Source organism: Fukomys damarensis, unplaced genomic scaffold (genome assembly GCF_012274545.1).
Source record: "Fukomys damarensis isolate Sample0158 unplaced genomic scaffold, DMR_v1.0_HiC HiC_scaffold_37, whole genome shotgun sequence".
Taxonomy (NCBI): Eukaryota; Metazoa; Chordata; class Mammalia; order Rodentia; family Bathyergidae; genus Fukomys; species Fukomys damarensis.
Genome location: NW_022900949.1, coordinates 63,844,065 through 63,868,085, shown reverse-complemented (window position 1 = coordinate 63,868,085; position 24,021 = coordinate 63,844,065). Strand labels below are relative to the sequence as shown.

At 39.0% G+C, this 24,021-nt stretch overlaps 1 protein-coding gene across 4 annotated transcripts in view; it reads left to right on the top strand.

Moving 5' to 3' along the window:
• Mme (membrane metalloendopeptidase) overlaps window positions 1-24,021 on the top strand; it is a 142,019-nt gene that overhangs the window by 74,064 nt on the left and 43,934 nt on the right. For all 4 annotated transcript variants that reach the window (XM_033759764.1, XM_010636896.1, XM_010636898.3 and 1 more), the window contains exons 4-8: window positions 18,229-18,390; window positions 19,316-19,396; window positions 19,495-19,590; window positions 19,700-19,818; window positions 21,686-21,751. In XM_033759764.1, coding sequence (XP_033615655.1) covers window positions 18,229-18,390; window positions 19,316-19,396; window positions 19,495-19,590; window positions 19,700-19,818; window positions 21,686-21,751 — 524 coding nt within the window. The remainder of the gene's footprint in view (window positions 1-18,228; window positions 18,391-19,315; window positions 19,397-19,494; window positions 19,591-19,699; window positions 19,819-21,685; window positions 21,752-24,021) is intronic.

Genomic DNA, 24,021 nt, shown 5'->3' with positions numbered 1-24,021 from the left:
CCACTGAGCTATCCCCGGCCCTTACAGCTTTTTATTGAAAATCAAAAAGCAAATCTACCTTTTTAAGGAGGAAGGTGTGGAGAGAGGATAGAGACTGTAGAGCATTTTAGATAATATCAGATAAAAAATGTGCCGTTTTTTTTTTTTTTTTTTTTTTTTTTTTTTTGGTACCTGGGATTGAACTCGGGTCCCTGTGCCTGCAAGGCAGACGACAGCACCACTGAGCTAAATCCCCGGCCCTTACAGCTTTTTATTGAAAATCAAAAAGCAAATCTACCTTTTTAAGGAGGAAGGTGTGGAGAGAGGATAGAGACTGTAGAGCATTTTAGATAATATCAGATAAAAAATGTGCCGTTTTTTATTAAAAATTTCTTTGATGGCTCTGCTAGGAGTGAGAATTGAGGCTTTGACGCAGTCAGAAGAAGTACACCTCTGTGTCTTCTATAAAGCAAAACGAAACAGACGCACCTTGATTTGAAAACTTGGGTAATCTGCTCACACGTGACTGCAGTTGACAGTAACCCTAACCTCAGTACTGGCTGAATTCCAAAAGTAAATAAACCAGAAGCTTACAGCAAGCTGAGCATGATGAGATCCTTGCTATATAAAATTTGATCCATGGACCGATGCATGAGCACCAGCTGGGAACTTGCAAAGGTGCACATTCTCAGGTCCCATCTCAGACCTACTGAATCTGCAGCCGCTGTATAAGCAAAGTCCCCAGGAGACTGGGCTACATAATAAAGTCTGATAAGCGCTAAGGAATTGTGATTTTTCAACTGTGTCTGCTTAGGAGAATAATTTGGAGAGATTTGAAAACATTCCCATATGGACAGACCGCCATCTTTCCTAGACACACAAAACCCCATCTTTTCAGTAAAGGGCTCTTTGCTATGTTAGGAAGTAAAGCAATATTTAGGTATTTAGGATTGCCTGTACATTTGCATTTTTCAAAGAAGATTATCTATTGTACCTTTTAATCCTTACACTTTCAGTTTCTTACACTAGAGGAGCTATCTGGCATTTACACATGTGTGTCCCATTTATGTCACTTAAGAGTACGGCCTTGATAGGAAGAAAAGAGACAAAGAGGAAGGGGAAGTGGGAGGGGTCGGGGAAAGAAAAGAAGGGAATGAAATCAATACGAGAAAATGAAAATGATGGAAACAAAGTCTCTGTAGATAGGGAGGGGTGGAGGGGTTGAAGGGGGCAGGGGAAAGGGGGAAAAATAAGAACAAAGATGGGTTATGTAAAGGTACACGTTTCCAACAATAAATGTCATTATATTGTATACATTAAACGCACCAATAAAATTAATGCCAAAAAGAAGGTATATGTTAACCTACTGCTTGTTTCAACAGATGCAATTTCAGTCTGTATCCAGTGAAGACTCTGAGTTAGAATGAGAGAGACACTAGGCCTGTGTTTTAGTCAGAGAGCACTGAACCTGGAACACCCTCCTGGACTTCTCCAGTGTGATGTAGGCTTGAGTGTCTCCATACAGACCTCAGGACCATTAGTTTATTTCTTCATTCATCTGCTCATTTATTTATTTGCTTTTCCGAAAACATTAATCAAGCCCTTTCTAAATGTTGAACCCTTTTCTAAACATTGGACTAGGAACTAAGATGTCTTTGGCCCTCGGGAAAATGTTAGTCTGGTCCGTACAATAAAATGGAACCATATGCTTTAGTGACTGCTGTGGGAGTTAACAGAGTGTGCTACCAGCCCTCAGAGGGAGGAGCATCTACACCAGAGCAGACTGCCGTGGACCACTAGCGTGATGGTGATGAAGTCAGGAAGGCATTCCCAAGAGCAAACATGACGCACCAAGTTCTGAGGAGCCCAGGGGGATTGCCAGACCTGTGGAGTGGAGGGCAGCATGTACATAGGCTGAATGCAAGACAGAAGGAGAGGTCGGTGACTTCAGGACCTGCAAGTGGCTCATGATGGCTGGAGTATGGTATAGGATGCACCATGTCCAGCAAGACATGGTGAAGTATATGGGGACCAGGTCACAAAGGACATTCCAGGCCATACTTAGAAGGTGCTAAGTCTTCCCAAAGTCCATAGAAAATAAATAAGACAGGTGTTATAGGGAATAGAAAGTACTTTGGCCTGAATATGGCATTCGCAAGCTTACCTGCTGTTCAGCTCAGGTGTGAAGGGAAGGCTTAGCAAGGTTGAGGAATTGGAAGACTATCTGTGGGGCTAAATCCTAGAGGGTATGTGTGAAAATGTGCAAATGGGGCCAGGAAGGGGAAGCGTTGGCAAAAGAGATAAGCAGTACTTGGATCTTGTAGTCGTTGCTAAAGTATTTGGTCCTCTTATCAATAGCAACGGGAAATCATATAAGTGAGGATTTTAAATGAACTATATGACCTCAACTGAGGTCAGAGCTGTTGAAGGATCACTGACCATAACCGGAGAATGGAGAATGGTCGTGGCCAGGAAATTCAGCTGCTGCATAGATGTGGGTTCTGTTTGCTCAGATCCAACACTAACATGTGGGGTGGAGAGCAATGCATACATTGGGGAAATACTTCATAGATGGTAGAGATCATAAGGCATAGTGTTTGCGTAAATGAGCGATGTGGTGAAAAGAACTAAGGAAAACATATCTCAACTTTCTGGCTTAGAAAAGAGGGCAGTAAGTGTGTGAGGCCAATTCACTAAGCCAGAGAACGCAGGTGTGTTTGTGTAGTAATTGTTGGGGCCAACATAATGAGGAGTCCAACCTGGGACAGTTTAAAGTTGAGGTTCTGCTAAGGCTTCTATTTGGTGGGTTCAGAGAAGTTGGGGTTGAAGATAAGGATTCAGGATTTGTCAGCATATGGAAGTATGGTTGAGATTTCTAGGAGGGAAATGGAGAAGAAAGCCCAAAATGGCACTGAACAAATCAACATTAAAAGAGAAAAAAAAAACAAAACTCTTAAAGAGACACAGAAGGAGTGATCAAGATGAAAGGAAAATCATCAAAGTGTTAAGTCACCAAGGAAAATGGAAAACGTAAAAAATTAGAGTGGTCATTGAATTAAACACATCTGAGAGGTACAGTGAGATAAAGATTGAAAACAGAGGAAGACGTTAAAGATTCAGGTGGAAGATGAGAAAATTTATGGATATTGTGTGTGGAAAGAGGAAAAAGAGCCAAGATTGCTTTTAAGCAGAGGTGGGAGGGTTCTCAGGGCTTGAATCTGTACATTTGAATCTGGTAAGGATGGGGAGCTGAATGGGTCATCAGCCCTTACCTTCAGTTTGCTAAATGAAGAAGCAAAATCTGCTCCTGGGAGTGAGCTGAGAGACACAGGAAGGAGAGTTTGAGGACCACAGATGGTTAGGAGCAGGCCATGTGCACAGAAGTGATGGCTGTGATGAAGCTAAAGATCACAGGTTGCAAAGACAGGAACCAGGCTAGATAGACTCTCCTGGCATCACTGGCAATGTCTACCACAGATGTTTATCATTGGGTGCTGTCTTAAGTGCTTAAGATCTATAAGGGAACGTGGCACAGTCTCTGCTCATAAGGGGTCTACAATCAATACCTTACAGACTAGAGACAAATCAATAAATGCATGAAATACACTATTAAATATCTTATTCCAAGTTGAGAAGGAAAGGTCAGGCAGCTGAGTAGATTTGCATAAGTTCATTTGCAAAGGCTTGGTAATTAATACTGTGAGAGTGATTCAGTGATGGAACCACAGAATACAGGCTTGGCTGAAAGTACAAGAAGGGTAAATGTAAAACGGAGTGGGCACGGGGTAAAAGCTCTCGATGAAGCTGAGAAGCAGGTATAGAGGGAGTAAAGAAGTTAAAGAAACTTTAATTCAGAAGGTTATGGAGGGCATTACTTGAGTTGCAGATTTCAGAGGTGAAGCTGTTCTGGGCAATGACAATGTCAAATTTCTCATGAAAAATCGGGATGCCATGAAAACACATATGTCAATGTGGAAAGAAAGTAAAGGTCAAGAGTGTTGAGAAGTTCAGGAAATCAATCATTTGTGTTAAATTGTAGCAGAACTTGTTCACTTATTCCAGGGAGGACCCTCTTGTGTGGTAGGGCTGACTGTGAAGGAGGTGTCAGAGCCTTTAGTAAGCAGGGTAAAAGCCAACGGAGTCAGTAGATGCTGAACATGAATAAGGATAGGACGATCAACTGGCAGAAGCCAAAATACACAGCAGAGAGGCATGATTTGGGTTCTGCACAGAGTGGTAATATAAGCTCCTGGGGGAGGGGTTTCAGTCAAAGCAGAGAGCTGGAGAGAGCCTTTGGTAGTAGGCACGGGACTTCATCTTCTCATGCTTTCTTTTCAAAGCTGATGCCAGATTAAATGCTCTCCCAACCCTGTGCATTCTCTTACAGCTCAGACCCTTTTCTTTCCTTCTTTCTAGAGATGAGTTCATAGAATGTACTTTTCTGATGGAGGTAAATGTTTGCTAAGCAGGAGCCTAGAATCATAGGATTTGTCACCTGATCTAGAGATGAGTTCATTTATTATAAGGCTCAGGGTTTCAGTTCAAGTGCTGCCATGTGTAATTATATTACTCATGAGGATAAACAGCACCCAGTGAGAGGAGATTTGGGAGGGTCACTTGGCTGGCGTATTATGATAGGGTTCTATCTATGTTATTGTTATAGAGTTAAAATTACTAAGGATTCATTTTTATTTATCTTTCCACTAACCGAGATAAAAACTCATAGTGAATCAATGAGTTCTTATCTTACAGAAAAACATTTTGTTTAAACATTTCTCAGAGGTATAATCTCCCTTTGAAATTTAAAAAACACAGAATTGTCTGATTTTAGAAGTCAGATTGTCTTCTTTTTTCACTATTTCTTTTCATTCCCAAAGAGCTCCAATTAAATTAGCAGTGCATGTCCTTATTGAAGGCATGCTTGAATCAAGGAAACATGATATATAGTCAAAGAATGAAGTTGGGAAAGCAAACATTGATTACTAAATAAGGCCATGGCTCTGAATATTCTAGTAAGCTGGCAGGATTCCAATGAAAATGTCTTTTTAAAATATTTTCCATTTAAAAAAATTATTTTATTCAGTACAGAGGAGTCTGAATACATCTTCGCTATGAAACTAATGGAAAGGGGTTAAATCCGTTGTTAGACTAGATGATTGGGAAGCCAAATTGAAGTTAAATAGCAGGAAACAATAACCAGCAGTTTCTTTGTACTTGATATTAAGTAAAAAGTAAACCAAATAGGTGAATAAGGTCATATTTTTAAAGTACCTTTGTTGTGTGGTGGTGATTTTTGTTCATCATCAAAACTTCCCTGAACTTCATAGAAATTCTTGAAGAATCCTCAAATTGCTAGATTTATAAGATGTGTTTAGGATCAAGGAGTTACTTACAAACAGCAACCCTCAAGTGGTTAAATTCTTTAACTTAATTTTTTGGTATAACAAATTTAGCTGGATGAAATTAAGATGTTTCTGACACACCTGCCAGTGTAAAGCTCAAATGAATTCATTATACTAAAATCACATATGTTTAGCAATTAATGATTTCACTAACTTAAAAGACAAGAAGCAAAATAGTAATAAAAGACATTTGTGACAAATTATTTTAATCCTCTTTGTGTGGATCCAATAAGGATGCAATGTAACAAGTCATTAACTCAACCGTGAATTTCTCAAAACACTGCACATAGCATTCTGTAGCGAGTGTTTGACGTTATTTTGAGAAGAAATGACGTAAGCAAAGCTTTGAGAGATGTCTGAGACATACTCATATCCATGTCTATATGAATCTTTTAAAAGATAGCAGTAACAGCCGTGAATCTTTGCATGGTACATGCCAAACAAGGTCACATCATGAAACAACAAAAAAGAGTGGGAAGACTTGCAAACTTGACAAACTGTGGTTGAATTCCACGTGGGCCTGAGGTCAGGCTCAGCCCCAGTCCAGGCCTGCCACTTACTGGGGATAAGGTCAGTGGTCCAAGGTCCCCACATCCAGTCAGCCGTGGGCTTGGTAATCTATTTGTAACCTCAGCTCTAGTAGCCAGGTTTCTGTTTGCACCTTGGGGACTTCACTTCTGGCTCATTTTGCAATTTTGAATACAATTTCTGCTTTTCTTTCTGGTCTTCTGGGACTAGCTGGCTTGGCTCCTCACCTCATAACCTTTGGCCAGAAGTTGAAGAACTGCAGCCTCTTGAGTCTCCACACAGGTTGGGCTGGTTACAACAACTCCCTCACAGCTAACTGCAGATCCCTGCATATCTAGCCACTTCCCATTGATTTGATTTGAAATTTCCTTCCTTGCTGGTCAGGATAGGATTCAGCCTCACTGAACACAAAACACCCCTTCTGCCTACCTATTTCACATAGAAGGGAAATGTCTCTTCATTTAATGAGGAAGCTTTTCTAATCATGTGCCCCCACACAGAAAGCCAGGTATCCTGCCTGTTCCTCATATCAATTAATTTAAAAAGTTTAAAGGAAAGCTGGGCGTGGTGGCGCACGCCTGTAATCCCAGCACTCCGGAGGCTGAGGCAGAAGGATCACTGTGAGTTCGAGACCAGCCCAGGCTACACAGTGAATTCCAGGTCAGTCTCAACTATATAGTGAGACCCTGCTCAAAAAACAAAAAACAAAAACAAAAACAAAAAACATTTAAAAAAAGCTTAAAGGAGAGAAAAATCATTTTATAGCTTGCTTTATTTTGTAAAATTTAACCTAATTATGTGTAGCGGTTTCAAACATTTTTAGATGCTGCATAAGTGACTTTAAATGAGCAATAAAGTTAAATTTCAAGTTTGGTAGTAACAGGAAAAAGGAACTGATATCAAAATATTTTAAGGCTCTGACACAGTGCATGGTTGATTTTAGCTTATATATAGCAAACAATGATAATTTACAATCAATGAAGGCTTAATTGAGAATGAAGGATTCTCTTAGAGTGTCCATCTCAGGGCCAGTTACTGCATTAGGTGTTGGGATTTGAATTCTTGGCCTGGATTGAAGTTTGCTTACAACTATCACTGCCTCTATGTTCTATGATCACCTTAAAATATATTTTGAGTCATTTTCAGAAATTATGCATCTCATACTTATCTGACATTGTATGGCTCACGGTCATATCCTTCATCCCTTCTCCTAACCATGTTCATGCACACATAGCATGATGTGTGAACCTAGGGGAGAGGTCGTGAGGCAGCTGAATATCTTCAGCCAACAGCATTCTGTCTGGATTCCTGGAGTGAACTTACCCAAGCTTAGCTTACAACAGCATTACCTGACCTGGTAGAGCATGTATAAAAGAGATGATCTGGAGCTTTACGAGTAGCCATAAAGACAGTTTGCAATAAAAGAATGCATGTATGACACTGGACTTCTCAGACAGGGCTGGCTAGACCCTTCGGCGTTAGCAAGTGCGTCTTCCTCTTGTGATCAGACACTTCCTCTTTTTTTTCGGACAGGGTGATAAAGGCCAGCTCTACTTCCATAAGTCAAAGCAGCAGGGCTGCTGGAGAGCTGAGCCCTTCACCCTCACTGTAGATAAAGGTCTACCTTTCTCCTTTCACAGAGACCCACTCTACGTGCCACTCTTGACTTGCTTATCTCTTTTGTCAAGGTTGTCACTCATTTTCTCTGCCTGGAACATGGCTTCGTACCTGAATGGAATGTTTGTTGACTGGCTGAACGAATGAATGAATCAAGGAGTCAAATGTTCTTCTGTCCTGTGCCTTTGACCAGTATCTCTTCCTTTACTCCCAAAGCACCCTACGAACCTCCCTCATAAATCATCTTTCACTTAGTTTTTCTAAATTTTTTTACTGATGCCTATTAGTTATACAAGGCAACAGGTTTTGTTTTGGCATATTCATGTGTTATTTTTTTATTAATTGGCCAATGTCTACTTTGTGCCCAGACATTGTAAATATTTGCTGTTTCTTTTCATCATTCCGTTTCCAGCAACCAGCAAGATTCACAGCACATAGCAAGTTATTAATGAGTACTGGTTGAACAAGTAAATATATTCTCAGGTTTATTATCTTGAAATCACAAAATCTTTGTCACTTATGCTAGGCAGTTTATCAGAGCAAGTAATATACAAATAGAGCAGCAAATAAATGCTTTCAGTCTGGCTTTGACTTGGTTATGTAAGTCAGATTTCTCAGTTCTGCATTTTTCTGACAAGATTCCTAGATTTAGATGCTTTCTCTCTGATCTCTCTCCTTTGCTAACAGTGAAGTCAATTATTTTCCTTCTTATTGTCTAATTTACTCTGTGAATTCTACCTTCTTAAGGTAGAACTAGGTCAACAAGGAAATAACTTCTGTATGCATTTCTCTTTTTCCACTCTTTTCCTGTCTTGGGGAGAGTTTTCATCTAATTTCCCAGTTAAGTAAAAATTTCCAACTCTCTGCAAGTCTGATTTCTTTTTGAAATCTGTTTCTCCCTGAATTTCTCCCTTCTCAATGTCATTTCTACTCTCCTTTAATTAATCTTCTGTGATCCTCTTCTCTTGAACACTATTATTTAGCTAAGTGTTGCTATTTACAACAACTATTATCTTCTAAGGCTCCTCTCCTTGGTTGTCTCATTCATGAAATGCCAATTCAAATGCCTGGTCAGCTGACACAGACAAGCATTTAAATCATGGAAGTATTAGCAAGTGCCCCCTTACCTTTGGGTTAGGTTGAGAGTAGGAGCTTTCCTTGTCACTTGAATGCTGGGTAAGCTTTAGAATTGAAAATGAGTCACAAAAGGACACTTTGTAGCTAGATATACCTCATAGGAAGTCACCTGCATTACAACGGAATTGGTCTTGTTGAAGATGAAAACTTGCGTGCTTTGTGATCACAGTTGTGTCTGTTTATTCACTGTGGTATATTCAGTTCCAAGTAGTGTCAACTACATAGTGGTACTCAAACATATTTGTCAAAGTAAAATGAAAAGTTTCAATCTTTTCATGCCTCACAAGGAGAAAATCTTTTGGAGGAGGCAAATGACTTAACATAATCCTCTCTAGGTCTTCTGTAGTGGAAAACAAATCTATTTACTCAGTAAAAACATAAACATGTGGTGCCCAAAACTGTCTGTGTCACCTAACTGCATAGGTACTAAGTTTAGTAGTGCTTAATTAGACCCCTTTGACTTCATTTTAGGCCGCATTCTACAAACACCACTGACCTAGATTGTCCTCTTTCTGTGCCACTCCCTAACCAAAATTAAAGCAAAGACAGAATGCTTTAAGTTGCTCCCAGTAATTACATATGATGGAAGCCTTTTAGTCTTTCTTGACCATCAACAGAGTCCAAAATAACCTGTTCAAACAGGAAGAATATAGGTATGTAATCTCAGTTCTTCCTCTTTGAGACATCCACCTGAACCCAGAGCCCTTCGGATATACCCAAAGAATGTTACTAAGGGAACAGTGTAGCCTTTTCATGACTTCTATATCCTAATTTAAGAAAAAAGAATATTGTTGTTAATTAAGATTACTGGTAACTTATTTTAACCTGATAGCTTATATTGTGTGATATATTTAAATTACAGTATAATCCTTAAATAGCTTTATGCTAGCACAATCTTTTAGAATTCAAAATGCAAATTGGACCTGAAAAAGAAATATTATTTTTAGACTTATGCACTTTAACTTAACTGTACCACGGCTACAATGTTTTCACGTACTAACAGAATACGGTTTTGTGGTGAACTTTGGATGAATTCCTCCTGGAAAAGTATTGCCAGTCCTGTCTTGGCTGTGAGCCATTTATTGAAATGGGCTATGAGATAAGACTGAAGAATTTCACGGATTTGAAGAGTGCCAGCTAAAGATTATTACTGTGAGTTCAGTAGGCTTGAGAATTATAAAATCTGGGGCTAAATGAGGTGAAAAAAAATTCACATAAATCCACGTATGTTACTGAGCAATAAAAATCTTAATTGGCTGTCAATAAAAACAATAGTTGGACTATAAATTAATTTGGACCCCCTTCCTTTCTCTGTAAAGCTTCAAAATTTTTGGTGTCATTTGAAGGTAGAGCAGTATGATACTTTAAAAAAGGCATCAGTTTAAAATTAGACCCAACTAGATCTAAATTCATACTGATGACTTTGGGCATGTAACCACTTCTGTGCCTAAATTTCCTTAAAATTGAGGTAATATTTTCTATTTTATAGAACAGTTTTAGGGAAGAAAACCAATTAATTCTAAATAGGCAATTTTACACGGTCGTTAAGACTTTGGCTATTGGGCTATTTGAATTCAACCTCACCTTACCCACTTACCACTTGTATGACCTTGGATTTATATTTTTATTCTCAGATTTCTTGATCTCAAAAATGGTAACAAGCCAGGTATGGTAGTGCACACCTATAATACCATCACCCGGGGGGACTGAACCAGAATTGCAAATTTGAGTCCAGCCTGAGCAATTTAGAGACTTAATGAGATCTTGTCTCAAAAGAAAAGAGCCTAGGATATAACTCTGTGTGAAGGGCCTGGGTTTTATCCCCACTACCACACACACATACATACATGCATGTTTGCATTCTCTGTCTCTCTCTCTCTCTCTCTCTCTCTCTCTTTCTCTCTCCATATAGTTATATACATATATCATATGTTTAAATCAAAACAAGTATTAAGCTTTTCATTTATAAAAGTGTCCTACTTTTATTATTATTATTATTATTATTATTATTATTATTATTATTATTATTACATTTAAACATCTTTGTCAAAACCCAAATGAAAATCCTATACTCTGTATTTTATCTGTGGCAAAGGGATTCCAGGTTCACTCAAGTTTGTACCTGTATATTTTTATCATATATATGGGGCTTACGTATTTAAGATAAATTAGTCACATGTATACAGATGGTCCTCAGCTTATGATAGTTCCATTTGAGAATTTTCAACTTCATAGTGATGCAGAAGCTATAAGCATTCATCAGAAACCATGCTTCAAAATTTGAATTTTGATCAAGCTGTCAAAAGGCTGAATAACACTCTCAAGATGCTGAGCAACAGCAGCAGCCTTAGCTCCCAGTCTGCCATTCTGTAACAACCAATATTCTGCAGCAGACAGTGCTGTTCAGCTATGATACTCGGCAAGTCAGGTCTTTGAAATGCATTTGTGACTTAATTTTTCAACTTATGATGGGTCTAACAAGATGCAAGCTATTGTAAATCAAGGAGCATCTGTAAATGAAATATAGCTATAAACTAATTACTTTTCAAACTACAACACCAAAATAGATCTCTTTACTTGAGAGCACAGCTGTACAGAGCAAATTTCTTATGCTTGGAAACTACTTCCTCATTACTCATGTAAATCCACAGCAACCTTGGAACCGTTGTGAGATGAGGGATCTTCTCGGTCTCGATGAACTAGGTAGTGTAAGACTTAGTCGTCACTTACCGGAACTTGGGCAGTGGTTGACATGGAGTAGGTCGTATTTGAATTAAGTGATATTCCAATAGTCCAGATTTCATTCAGCTTCCCTTATCTCCCTGTCCTCTCATTTCTTTAACCAGAGCACAGGAAAAGTAATTTGGGGCAGGGATTTTCATGTTTAAAATAAAGAGAGAATTGCAGAAAAATGCAGATTGTTTGTAATGAAAGCTCTTTGGGTTTTATTAGCACTAGAGTCCATGTGCACGCTAATTTTCAGTCATTTTCTCTTCAGGGATGGTCCCCAGATTCTAGCTTCCACATCGCTGCCTTTTGAATGAATTCCTCTGTGACCTGTTGTGACTGCATTGCATTTTCTGTGTGTTTTTCAAAATGTTTTGACTTTGCCTTAACTTTGATTGGGATGGTGGGAGGAGGATGGCAGAAGGGGAGTGAGATCAGCAGTACTTTCAGGGTGCCATCAGAGTTTTAAACTGTCAAAAGTTGCCTAGCAAGTAATAGCAAGTTTAGTTTCTATTAATACCACACACGTCTTTGACAGAAGGCTCGGTAATAATGGGTGTACTGAGGTCTTCACATGACAGCATTTGCTGCTGGTGCCCCAACCCTCTCTGACCTCTTCCGAGCACTTCCAGAATGGTCCTAAGTCAGGCTGATTATAATTATTTTTAGAGACTGAAATCAAAATATTGTGGGTTGAGGGTCAGGTAGCCAAGGGCTGAGGCCAATGTAGAGAGAAGTAGCTGAAAGCATCTTTGTTTGTGTACCATTTCCCAAGCCTTCGTGGCACATGGAACAGGAAGAGTTGATGGAGAAATCTTACCATGGAGATAGAGGTGTCTGTTTGATCATTTTAAATGTGTCTAATACATAATGACAAAAAGTTTCAAAAAAGAGTGTTAATTGAGAAAGGAATTACGTGCTTCTCATTTGCATTTAATTTTGTCACCTGTTTTGTACATTTTCCTATATGTTTCAAAAAGCCTCAAAGAAAAAAGGACATAGCCTCATTATTTACAGATTCCATGTTAGCTAATTTGCTTGCTCACTAAGTTTATTTGTAACCCAGCATATCCCCATCCTTGCGTCTTCCTAAGGTAGGCATGTAGGAGCATTGCAGTAACTAAAATCCCACCATTTCTAATCATGTCTGGCAGATAGGTGCGATGGGTTGCCTTAGGTCTCTTCTAAGAGGTCAGGGAGTCTCCTGAGATGTCAACAAACATGTCTCCCGGCCCTTAGCGAAAATAAGTGCTTCTTTAGAGAAAAGAGATTTGTGCTTTATAATCCGTCCAAAAACAGGCCTGCTGGTGCCTGTGGTTCTTGGGGTAGGGGCCCATGAAAGTACAGGAAGCCTCTAGAAAATGAAAGTTAGAGGAGGCAGGCGGTTTTTCTTCAGACAGCACCAACACCCAGAGGGCACTGGATCTTGGATGGAGTTTGGGAAGAAGGTTATGGAGACTAAAGCCAGTGGGGCAGTGAAAGCCAGGTGGATAGGGCCCCAGACGTGAGTGAAAGTACTTTCCCAGCCTCAGAGGAGACTGAAATCATTCACAAATATGCTGCCTTTATATAAGCCCATTTGAACTTGTAGGTGACAAGGCAGGGGAAAATATTTCTGTCTCATATAAGTGTGGTCCCATCTTTATTCTCTGATAGCAGATCTTGTAGTCCTTGTTTCCATGTTTTTCTATTGTCTAACCTGGTGTTTCCCCTGGTTTACATCAGAACTATTCAGGAATCCTTTAAAAAATGCCCAGACCTACCCCAAAGACTCTGGTATCATTAATCAAGAGAGGATCCTGGGCTTCTCAGATGATTCATGTTTTTAGCCAGGATTGCTGCCCCCAAACATATACCTGAGATTTTTTACTCTCCTTACTCCAATGTACTCCAAAGATGGGTCAGGGAAGACCTGGCTGACCTCTAGAAGGTGCAAGCTTTGCTGTACAAGTGGGGTCCATGCCACTCTCTGTTGGCCTGCCCCACTGTGAGGAGATCATCTGGGCTTTTCAAGTCCTGATGTTGTTTCCTGCCTTTGCCCAGCATGAGCTTATGGTAGTAAGGGTGATATTAGGCAAGAATGGAAGCTGTGGTTAAAGTGTGGAAGAGAAGGAGGTGAAGAAGAGATCAGGACGAGGCAACAGTGAAGGGACATTAGAAAGGAGTAGACAGGAGAGCTGCGTAAGAATTTGCTTTTCCCCTGCCTCATCCTACTCAGAGCCACACACAGCCAAGTGCGAATCATGGGCCTCAATCATTTATGAGCTCTTCAGTCGTGATAAAATGATTTAACCTTGTAAAGCAGAATAATGCTGGGATTCAAAATAAGTCTGTCTGATTGAAGAATCCAAATGTTTTCCCGGATTATATAGCATCTCCTAATTTATATCCACGTAATATATGCTCAATAATGAATACAGTAATTAATAACTTCCCAGATGGTGGCTGAGCTTGTTTTTAAATTCTTATAGTCAAATAAGTTGGGACAATGTTACAAGGAGATTAGTTAGGAAAAAAATGGCATGTCATTTATTATCAGTCCGGAACATTTGGAATTGTCACTTGTAAGAAATAAGCTCATTATTAATAGAAGATTACTTTTCTCGTCTCTGTGTGACTATTTTCTGAAATTAAAAATAAACATTTTCTTTATTGAGAAAGCAATGCATGTTTATCTAATGCAAATTAGAAAATAAAGATAAGCAAATACACAGAATTAAACATCTGCATACCCTTCCACCTAGATATAACTGCTGTAAATACCTTAGTATATCCCTCTAGAATTTCTGTGCTTCAGCATAGCATTTAAAAACCTGTGGCACACTTTCTTTCACTTCATAACCCTGGCCAACAACATTCCATATCCATACATTTGCCCTTATTATATCACTTTTTATGTTGCCCTGTTTGTTTGTTTGTTTATTGTAAGGAGTTCAAACTTGTGACCTTGCACTCGCAAGCTAGGTGGCGGCACCACTGAGTTAAATCCCCGGGCCATGTTGACTTATGAAGGTGAATGATTTTGTTTGATTTTTAAACCACATTTGTTTACACAGAAGTCAAAAACCCACAGATAAGAAAACATCTGAAGAACCCAGGTGTGACTGTGTAGAGAGGCTGAGTAATTCAAAACAAAGTGCAAAACAGAAAAACAATCACAACCAGTTTGACAGTCATGTGTCTGTTTCCTACAGCCCTTCTACCTACAAGTCTGTTGCTGACTTCAAAGAAAAGTCAGCACAGAGGAGGTCCGGAGGATAAGGTGCAAAAGGAGAATCAAATCTATGATAAGAGATTAAAGGGAGGTTGATCAAAGACCTAGCATAGATGTGCTAGCCAGAGACTTGCCTTGGCCCATGGCCCCAAAATATTCGTCAGCACGGAGTTCTCTTTGAAGTGCTTGGGAGGACCATACTCAGATGAGCTCTGTGGTCCAAGAGAACTTACAGAGTGCCATGGCCAGGAGTTAGCAAAGTTGGCTTTTCCCAGAGCTGCTCAGCAAAGGGCCCCAGTACTGCTGCTTGGGCACGTTGGGCAGATGCAGGGAGTATGACTCGACTGGGAATCCGGGAGGAAAGTGACATAAGAGGGGGAACATAATCCTTTCTCCTGCTAGAGTGTAGGCCGTAGAGCTGCACTCACACAATGGTGGCTTTCTGCTAGGAGCACAGAACTTTAACCTCCTCCATCCTTTTTACTGGGTGTTTAAAGGGCACATTGCATCTCCACATAGGCGGTAAGATGTGCTCCTTACCCTCTGTGTGCATTCTTGTTCACCACTGTCAGAGCCCTGTGGTGTTGTGTCAAACACCGTCCCCTTCCCCAGAGAAAGGAAGAAAATAAAAGTGCTTCCCAAATGGACTAGGCTTTACAACAGTCATCTTAAAGTTTTTAGAGAGAAGTTGTATAAAATTCCTAAACCTTTTGAGGCTCCAGTTCATTTTTACTTTTCAAGGAACTTATTTTTCTCTCAGTTTCCTAGTTTTTACTCAAGGTACTAGAGTTTTCCACAAATGGTCTTGATTAAGCACAGTGTTAGGCCCTGTGAAAAAACTAGCAGTGCATTTCCTACCTTAATAGAGCCACAGTCCAGAAGAGAAATAATGAATTTATACCCAGAAAATCAACAGGTAATAAGCTGACGTGGACAGTCTTTTGAAAGAAGAGAATTTGACTTGAGTTTTTAAAATGCCTGAAGTTTGCCTGTAATTCCATTACTCTGGGAGACAGGAGCATTGCAAGTTCAAAGCCAGCCTGAGAAAATTGCAACTTGGTGATTACCCAATCTCAAAATAAAAAAATAAAAGTCTGGGGTCATAGCTCAGTGCTAAGACCTTGGGTTCAATCCCCAGCCCTGAAAAAATAAGACCTTAAAATTTTAAAAGGAGAAAATGTAAAATAATGCACTAGCAGGAGTTGAGGCAACACAGTCCACGTTACAGGAGTGGAAAACTAAGGGATTTCTGAGCAGAAAGTGAATACACTCCTTTAATTGAAACAGGTAGCCTTTTGTGGCAAAGCAGAGAAGAATAAGCTTTGTCAAATACCTCAAGGTTAGAGCATGCTATGAAATTGGGACTTTGCCATGAATGTGTAAGGAAGGAACTGAAACCCTTGGAGTGGAGCAAATGCTGAAATGCTTTGTGAACATAATTTGCTTATAAAGTGAAGGGCAGATGGGTGGGAAGAGGCCCAGGGCCACAGCTTGGGCCTGGGAGCAGAGATTTAATACCTAAGACAGAAGAAAGCAGTGGGAATGGGGTGGATGGGATGAACTCTGGTGATGGCAAAACAAGAACTGATCCGACCAGTGGAAACAGGGGTGAGAAGTGTGTGGAAGAGGAGTAAGAGGATCCTCTCAGGATGATTCAGTTGCTCGTAAACGTCACTGTGCCTTATTACCTGGGTGCTATGTGATGGGCATACGGCGAGATTAATGACATCAACCAAATGGTTAGGGACACAGAGCAGGTGTTCACAGTGAAAACAACAAAGTAGACTCATCCACGCTGACTGAGGCAATGGGCTTTGAGAAGCTCAGAAAGAGAAACAGTCATTCTAAGCTGAAGGGAAGAGACGGGCAGGAGCTGAACCTTGAATGATGAGTGGACGTGGCAAGGAAGAGAGGAGGCCCAAGCTGCGGGGTCGGGAGGAGAGAAGCAAAGGCACAGGGTTAGGAAAGCGCAAGAGAGTGTGTGAGATGCATGGAGCAGGTCTGCCCGCCAGGAGCAAAAATTTAAAATTAAAATGCAGAGAGGAAAAAGGGAAAGGTAGAGATATGTGACTGGTCTGGTAAAGGTTTTCGAGGTCAAGTTAAAGAGTTTGTAGTTTAACATGGGAAATAATAATCCGCTGATGTTTTTGAACAAGGCTGTGGCCAGGGTAAAAGGTCTTTGGGGGAATAAAAGTTTAATCTGTGAAAGGGCAACAGGATACATAAAAGGATGAGGATACTACTGTCAGGATCAGTAGTTGGTGACTTTTAATCAAAAGAAGATGAAGATATGTGCACCCCATTAGCAGTAATCATGGCAAGGTAAAGTTACGGAAAAGATGTGAAGGAATCAAGAACACCAAGGGAAAGAGAGAAATTTATTAGAGTTTTATTCAAGATTTCAAACCTAGGGGGCTTTAGTAACAGTTTTGCTGTACACCAAAGCATAAAAGTTGAGAGAAGACTGGTTTGGAGGCAACTCTAAGTTTAACATTAATATTGAGGAGATGGAGCCTGAGCTTCTCACAAGCAAATGCGTCCAAAAGGTTGTTAGAAGTGAAGGCTTGCATCGCCAGCTGGAGAACAGATTGAATACAAACTATGGAAAAAATAACCCACATAGTTCAGCAGTTGTTTGAAGTGTCTTAATTAATTGATTGATTTAGAAAGTAAAGTTCTTTCAAAAGCTCCTTTGAGAACTTATACTCTCTTGATACTGATGAGTTCTCAATTGCTCTTTTGTTTCCATTGCAAAACATTTCAACTTTTTATGAGAAAGGCAGTGTGGAGGACTGTAGCAGGATTTCCTCTGTTTAAAATGTAGACTTTGTGGGTATCAGGCCATATTCTGATCTTCAAGTCATAATTCAAATATTACCCATCTTTTTATCAATGCAGCAGCTACCAGAGTCAGTGTCTTGCACCTTACGCATAATCATTGTTGGTTTATTTGCATTTTCATTATAGTTCTCAAAAATAAAAGACTAAACATAAGAAAAACTAACGAGCTTATAGCCAATTTTATAAAGACATACTCTATATAAACAAATGCAAATCAGATATAAATTTGAATCGCAAAAATTTTCATTAGCAAGATCCAAGGAATAATAACGGACTTCAGATCCCTACTAGAATGATAAAAATCCACTAATAATCCTTGATCCTTTGGAGTCTCAGAAATATTTCAGAAATCACAGCATCTTGAAGAGTAAAGCTGACAACTAAAAGTTATAGAGCGATGAGTGTCATGATGTTAATCCCAGGCCCAGGATGACCAAAGCAAAGCAGACTTGTATTCTTTTCTCTTCTGAAATAGGCACTAGCAAGAAATTCAGTTATCTGTGGGTATGTGGTCCTGGAGACTTATTTGGGTGGGGAGGGTCTCAGAGACTTAGAATGAGATGACTAAGACCTAGAATAAAATGAGCTGACTATAGTAGAGAAAAGGACAAAGCACAGATAATAATTATCATGCCACCAGAACTGATAATTATATAGGTAAGAAAAAGAAGCTTCAGTACAGTTGATGTGATCATAAAAGGAAGTGATGAGTCCTTCTTTCCCTCTTCTAAACTCTGAGAGATATACCCTTTATTTTATCTAATCCCTTTTTTGGTCTTACAGCCGCTCGACTGATCCAGAACATGGATGCAACCATTGAGCCTTGTGCAGACTTTTTCAAATATGCCTGTGGAGGCTGGTTGAAACGCAATGTCATTCCTGAAACCAGTTCCCGTTACAGTAACTTTGACATTTTAAGAGATGAGCTGGAAGTTATTTTGAAAGGTTGGTCGTGCTTGGGTTTGGGCATCAAAGATTTCGCTCTTCATCCATGAGCTTTTTTTAAGATGCAACTGTTAGCCATTGCAGGGACCATTGCAGAAGATTAAAATGGATAATTTCTACAGAATTGATGGACCGCCACTGACTCGCTGAGAGTGGTAAACATTAAAATGGGTGTGTTGGTCTCTCCACATTTCTGTTTTCATTTGTAGGCACACACAAAACAGAGATCTGTCATCCCCAGATATGGTATCTTTATGGCTTTTTACAGAAGAAAAACATTAAATGACTTCTACTGAAAACTACTCCCCAGGTTTCCTACCCTAGCCCTGTATTAAAGTTGCTGTAACACATTACTCCGGTTTGTCTCCCTTGGCAAACAGAATGTCTGCTCTAGTCCCTACTATCTCTGTCCTCTGTTCTTTCCTCTTCTAGAAGTTACTTTGTACAAAAAATGCTTTTGCTTTTTAAACATCCAATCAAGTAGAACAGTTCATTTAATTTATGTGTAGTATGAACAACAGAATCACACAGATTTCATTATTTTCCTGCATTGAAAATACTGTCCATATTAAATCCCAAATTCCTCTAAATTATTATTTATGTTCTTTTCAATCTCAATTTCAAAAGAAAAGTAACCATTATCTGTGGCAGAACTATACATATCACTACATAACACACACACACACACACACACGCACACACAAACATACAGATAACCCAGGCAAAAAAGTTTTTCATCTAACTTGGCTAACAAAACTAACTAATTTGGTGCTAGGAATGTTTATCCATCTGGTGATGAGTTTGGTATTTCTGATGGAGATTTGGAATAGGGAGGAAGAAAACAAGTTTTTTACTGAACCTGTGTTGAAAGTGTGAATATCAACTACAGTTATATTGATGCATTTTACAAAATATCTCTTTCCAGATGTCCTCGATGAACCCAAAACCGAAGATATCGTAGCAGTGCAAAAAGCAAAAACACTGTACAGGTCCTGTATAAATGAATGTAAGTGCTCTTCATTTTGATTGCACTAGGAGTGTACAGATATTGGAGTCACAGTGTGCGTAGACTTCATATTGAACCCATATCCATTGCTTTCAAAGCTGTCATTGATAGTAGACGTGGACAGCCGCTACTCAAACTCTTGCCAGATGTATATGGGTGGCCAGTGGCCACAGAAAACTGGGAACAAACATACGGTAAGGTGATTTCCTCTTCTTTAAACGAATAATGTCTACATGAAATCTATTATAATATCATTAATGAACCAAAGCATCTAAAGATATCTTTTTCCTTTCTTTGCTTCAGATACTTCTTGGACAGCTGAAAAATCTATGGCTCAATTGAGTTCTAAATATGGAAAAAAAGTTCTCATTAATTTTTTTGTCGGCACTGATGATAAGAACTCTACCTACCATATAATTCATGTAAGTGTGTATCAGACAGCCAAAGTTATCTTATATTTCCATGCACATTGCTGTCATTGATATTTAAAAATAATGCATATTTTCATTTTAAGTACCTAGGCCAGGGGGTAATAACTTCAAGATATATCTCTCCAATACCCAGGGTCTCAAATTTGAAAATATTTTCTTGATGCTGTATTTAGACCTTTGCCTCTTACTTCTACTATCTCCATTTAGATATCTCTTCCTGCAATAAATAAGTGACGAGAGTCTCCCAGGCCCTGCTATTGAAAAAAGGTCCCTGGTTTCTTTGTGTATTTAGCGAAGAGAATCATGCTTTGACTTACATAATTAATGGAGGTCTATAAGCTAAAAATCTCATTACTTTAAAAAGAATAAAAAAGGGAATTTTGAACACAATTTTAGTTCTCACTAAAGAATATCTGTACATTCTCAATTAAGGTAAATAAAATGCCATTCTTTTTAAATAGCTTTGTTTAGATTGCTTAAAATTTAAACCATCTATTTTGGGATCATCTAAGATGAGATTAATGAGTGTTTTTGGAATCAACTAAGCATTCTATAGTATTTCTATGTAGTCTTCAGTGAAAGAAAGTGCACTAAAAATTACAGGTCACAGAATCATATTTATGTCACTGCTAAATACATCTTTGTGAAGAAGCCAAACACAACTCTCTCTTGCAGTGGAATCCTTTTCTGTGTTCCAAATACTTTCCTTGGGTTCTCAGACACCAGAATCCTGCCGCATGATTGCCTTAGGGTCAGAAAGTTGTGGAAGGGACAGAGCCCTGGATGTGGAGATGCCTTTTGGCTCTTTCCACAGTGTGCCTTTGGGTTCTTTCCTATGTATTCGTCTGGGCTCTGCAGAGCTACTGGGATCCTCACTTTAACTCATAAAAGCTCTGGCTTGCCCTTGTACCCAATTTTCCCAGCCAAGCATAGGAAGAAGTCTCCAAAAATTGAGTGTGTTCAGCCTGCTCTCCCATAGGTACTTTAGGAGGAGCGGGCACACACTAGGGGATCACTGCATCTCCACGTCCAGTGGCTGTTTGCACTTCCTGAAGCCCTTCCAGCCAGAGTGATTCTGAGGAGAGCTAAAGGGCGTATTCTTCATTCTTTTGTGGTACAGGATCTCAGCAAACTTTCTAGTGGTAATATTTAAGTAGCTAAAAGCCCTATAGTTACCATAGAAGTTTTCTTCTTTTTGTAAATTAATTTTATTGGTACATTTAAGGTATACAGTGTAATGACAGTCATCATTAGAAATTTGCACCTTTACCTAATCCATCTTGGTTCTCATTTTTTCCCATTTCGCTGCCCTCATTTCAAGCCCTCCACCCCTCCTTACCTACAAAGACTAAGTTTTCTGTACTGTCCGCAAGATCCATTGAAATAAACTTGAAGGATATGACCTACTTCAACCAAAAATAATGAGTCCCAACTAAGGGTGGGAGTAAATCAAAACATCCCCCTGGGGGGACACACTGGAAGGTTGTGAAGCTGGCAAGACCTGCCAATACACAGTTTAGAAACTCCCTAATACTAAATTCTAACGTGCCTTTGTTCACCTGCGTCTTCTGCTCTGCATTAAAAAGCCTTCCTAAGATATATTTAATTAAATCTGCTCCAGTTTCCCTCAATGCACATAGCACAGTTCCTCCAGATTATTTAAATGCTCATGAGTTTTACACTGATAAGTAGCGTAGTAAAACCATTTTCTAATTATGTACTTAGTGTCTGATTGTTACCCTTATAAATATCAAGAAGACTGGGCCTTTGTGCATTCACAGACAGGAATGCTTAATATTTTGTCCGGCTCTTTTATATCTGCTGAATGGTTTATTTCTTTGATGTCTATGTTTTACAGTTTGACCAACCTCGACTTGGCCTCCCTTCCAGAGACTACTATGAATGCACTGGAATATATGCACAGGTAAATGAAAGAGGAGAAAAGAAATAACCAAAAACAAGCCATAGAACTATATGGTGTTCTATACATAATCAAAAAGACTGGAGGCAAATTTTTAAAACTTTCTTATGTTCATTTTTCAGGACAACTAAAATCACACATAATAGTAAGCTACTGTCAATAATAAACATTCTCCATAGTCTAGTAGGGAAAGAACTAAGGAAACTTGAATTGCTTTATTTGTGTCTCGATTCTTAGTGTTTAAATCACATGACTCATTTTGAAAAGCGTTTTAATTCATCTGCAAATTGGATCATTTAAAGCAATCTGATTTATCATAATGCAGTGGTAGCAGGGAGGATCAGGGACTGATGGGCCCAGCAAAAAAAAAAAAAAAAAAAAAAAAAAAAACACTCTCCAAGGACTGTGCAGACAGGGCCATTCACCTTCTGGTTCTCTTTTAGTCAGTGAGCCCATGGGTGTCGTGCCCCACAGAACTATATCTTATAGCACTCCTAGTCATGCCACCCTCAGGCTGATCATGATGTGCTCTTGATTACTGGTAGCCGAAACTAGAATGTTGTATGTCGTTAGATACCGAGGGAAGGTGTTGGTTTCACAGATACTTTTCTCATGATTACTTTATAGTTCAGAAGTAAGTTAAGTTTACCTGTGATAATCTAAATGGGTCACAGTGTGGTGGTATGACTGAAATTACTTGTTAAAGCTATTAGCTAAATGTGTTTTGTTTATCATTTACTTTGCCTAGTTATTAAATTCAGATAACATGGAATAAGATGTTTTTCTGAATGGCTACACAACATTGAAAGGAAGATGATGCAGTGTATTTTCTAAATTATCACAGATAATCAAACGTGGGGGATATTTGAGTTGTCTCATTACTGTGTGGGTTAGAGCTTTTGGCTTTAAAAGATGTCCAGCTGTTCCCTGCTTTGTATTTGAAAGTGACTGAGAAATTTTGGCTTATTATACTTATTATACTGTATTATCTTTATCATAGATTGTGTTGCTTTCATATTTAGTATTGTGCTCTTATAAATGAGTTTTTTTTCCAACTTTTACTCAATATCTTTCACAGTTTTATGCTTCTTACATCAAGGTATAGCTGGCCATTAATGTTTCATTTTGTCAAATGATTATTCTACATCTATTAAGGTAATCAAATGGGTTTTTGTCCTTCATTTTATAACATGGTGTGCCTCTTTTATTGATTTATGTTTTACTGAACCATCCTTGGAGCCCTGGAATAAATCCCACTTGATTATGATGAGTGATCTTTTTAATGTACTGTTAAATTTGCTTTGCTAGTATGTTGCTGAGAATTTTGCATCTGTATTCATTAGGGATATTAGCCTACAGTTTTGTTTTCTTGTAGGGTCATTATCTGGCTTTGGTGTCAGGACTGGTCTCACAAAATGAGTTTGGAAATATCCCCTCTTCTTTAATTTTTTGGGAGAACTTGATAAAGACTAATAATGGCTCTTCTTTACATGCTCAGTAGAATTCAGCAATGAAGCTACCAAAACTAATATACTTCACCTTCCTTAGTACCCTGAAACTGTAGATAGATATTCTAATAGTACAGATGTGAAAATTTGTTTTTGATTAGATAGATATGTAATATTGGCCATTTTTCCTCTGGAATTGGGAGGAAGTTATAGAATCCAGAGAACAACTATAAGAGAAAAACAGAGTAATTCAGGCATTGCTCCTTTGGTCCCTTTATGAAGAGAATGCGCAGACACTTGACTTGGGCTAAAGTACAACATAAAACAGTAACTGTTCAGTAAGAGAAGAGTAGAAGTATTGATCCACGTTTACATTTTTGTGAATAATCATTTACCCTCTTGTCCAGCTTGATTTCATTGGAACCTATACTGCCAAGCATTCTAATGAATATATCATCATTCCCAGTTGGCTCAATCACCAAAAGTCTAGAATAGCATGTTTTGGTTGATGTTCAGTGATTTTGGTAGCTTGAACAGCCCTATGGGAGTAACTTGATTCTAAGAAGAGGTATATCCAACCACAAAAACCATTGTGATTATTCACTGCATTCTCTGTTTAGGAACGAGAATACATATTGAACCCAAACAAATTATTACACCTATAGATGAACTTCCATAGTCAACATAGGAAGGACAGGTAATGCAGAATAGGCTCTTCACCTCACAAAGGGACACATGTTCACCATGTCTGCTCTTCATGTCAAACAGCAAAATGAGTTCATCGAGAAATCTCTTTTTCTGAATCTCTCATTAAAGATAGAGCTC